This window comes from Cariama cristata, unplaced genomic scaffold (assembly GCF_000690535.1).
Source record: "Cariama cristata isolate BGI_N322 unplaced genomic scaffold, ASM69053v1 scaffold3486, whole genome shotgun sequence".
NCBI lineage: Eukaryota > Metazoa > Chordata > Aves > Cariamiformes > Cariamidae > Cariama > Cariama cristata.
Genome location: NW_009620193.1, coordinates 12,017 through 14,293, shown reverse-complemented (window position 1 = coordinate 14,293; position 2,277 = coordinate 12,017). Strand labels below are relative to the sequence as shown.

The window sequence follows — 2,277 nt, the reverse complement described above, 5'->3', positions numbered from 1 at the left end:
AATGCCAAAGAATTACCGTTACCTTTATCTCTTTTCCAAAATACAATCCCGTGCATTTGTCCTGAAATACCAATGTGACTGACTCTTTGAAGCTGCTGCTGAGGTAGAGCAGCAAGGCATTCATTCAGTGCCGTTATTATTCTCCCAACATTCTGCTCCATTCCCTGCAATCATAAAGCATTATTCTGAGTATGAAACCATTAGGATTCACCCAGTGTATTTATTAAGCAAGGCTACAGCAGTCAGAAGTGAAGAACAGAATTCATTTAGCTTAATAGCACCTATTAGAATAACATTCGCTACTAAATTGAAAAAAACAAGCAAGAAAACCCACAAACCCATAAAAACTAAAAAACCATACTAGCAAGTTGAGAATGAGATAAGAGTCTCTTAAACTGAAGGCTAAATAATTCTTAATTTCCTAAGTTACCATATGCAACTATACCTTTTAAAAAAAAAATAAATCCATTAACACTCACTGCATGCTTCCATTAGTCCACCTTATATATTGCTCTTCTTTTTTGCTCACAAAGAGGATTATCTGTGTGTTCTGACTGGCATGCAGTCTCCCTTATACCTTCCTAAAGCTCTTCTGTATCTACTCACTGTTTATTTTGATGATGCTGATACTTCCACTTCTGGATACTCTATTCCTAGAATTACCCAGCAAACTGATCTCCTCAGCAAACTGACCAAACCGTGCCACAGGAGAAACTGTATTTCACACTTCTGAAGCGTGATAGACCAGTATGAAGATTACAAGCAAAAGTATTCAAATATCACCTACATATGGATGTGAACTATTCTGCACATACATACTTTTGGCTGCATAAACATGACTGTAGGGAGGAGAACTGGCCTGTTTGCTATCTTTGCTCAGAAATTAGCCCCTGGACTCACTACAGTACTAGGCCAGAGATATGTTGATACATATTTTTTCTGATTCATCCTTTCTTAGATTGATCAACACAATGGATGTAAAGATCTTTAAGAGAAGTACGTGTTCCTGGTTATTTCCATGGGGAATTTCCAGTTATGATTCCATCTCACATTAAAGTGCAAAATACCCTTCCAGTTGGCAAGCGCTTGCTGCTTCCTGACTGGCAGTGTCAAAGACAAGGCAGTGGTTCACAGGAGAACAGTTTTAGATTGTCTCACACAACTTTTCAAAACCTGAGTCTTTCTTAAATCAAGCAGTTCTACTTGACTTTCTTGAACAGTAAACAGAGAGTACTTTAATTCTACTTTCAGAGATGCAGACACACACAGCAACCATCTGTCTATCCAGGAAAGCCACTAAAGTCTGCACAACATAGTAAAACAACCCGGCCGCTACGAGACAAGGCCAGTAGCCTGAAATTGCCAGCAGTGCTACCTGCCACCCCTTACCTGTGGTCCAGCTTCCAGGCTACTGGTGTGTGCCTGCGTCTCCCTGGCGCAGCTCTCTGCCACTGCCTGCCCTTGCTCTGCCCCTATCAACAGGGCTGCCTTAACCGATGTGGTGCCCAGGTCTATGCCCAGCACACAGGCAGGAGCAGGCCTGCCCGCCGCCTCACTGCCCGCCATGGCCACCACGAAAGAGGACTGCTTTCACCTTCCCCACCACGCACGGGTCTCTCTACACAATGGCCGGAGCAACACCCACCATGCTAAGCCCCACACTGCTCCTTGCTGCCTCTCAGGGGACACCTGCCCCAAGAGCCAAGGGGGCACAAGCAGTGTGGGCTCCCACCCCAGCAGCGCGCAGGGACCCGGCAGGCTGGGCGGAGAGAGCGGCCTGCACTTTGCCCTCTGGCTGAAGGGATGTCCCCTCAGCAGTGCCTGGCCACTACTCCTCCATCTTGAGCGTGATAAACCGCCCTTTCCCCAGCCCTCCCCGGTGACCTACGCAGCTTTAAGCAAAACTTCAACAAACAACCAAAGCGACGAGCTCTCCCTCCGCTCACAGCTCTCCCTCCTCACAGACTCCCCGGCACCAGCCCAGCACCCAAACAGCTCTGCCACACCCAAGGCGGCCGCACCGGCACAACACGCGCGATGGGCGCTGGGCGGGGAGGGGATAGGCGGCCGCCTCACGTGAGAAGCTGAAAAGGGAAGAGCCGGAGCTGTGCGGGACCGAGCTGTGGTGCTGGAAGGAGGTAGGCGCCCTCTCCTCAGCACTGCTTCCTCAGTATTAGCGCATCCTAAAGCGTAGGATGGCCCCGCTTCACTGTGCCTCCTGAGGGAAGGACGGCGAGGACTACAAGTCCCAGCGTGCACCGCGCCGCGGTGCCGGGG

At 49.1% G+C, this 2,277-nt stretch overlaps 1 protein-coding gene across 1 annotated transcript in view; it reads right to left on the bottom strand.

Moving 5' to 3' along the window:
- The window catches only part of SHPK (sedoheptulokinase), an 8,708-nt gene extending 7,142 nt beyond the window's left edge, over window positions 1-1,566 (bottom strand). Inside the window, exons 1-2 of the mRNA XM_009701505.1 lie at window positions 1,390-1,566; window positions 23-164 (exon numbers count right to left, since the gene is read on the bottom strand). Of these exons, the coding sequence (XP_009699807.1) occupies window positions 23-164; window positions 1,390-1,566 (319 nt within the window). The remainder of the gene's footprint in view (window positions 1-22; window positions 165-1,389) is intronic.
- Window positions 1,567-2,277: the final 711 nt, after the last annotated feature.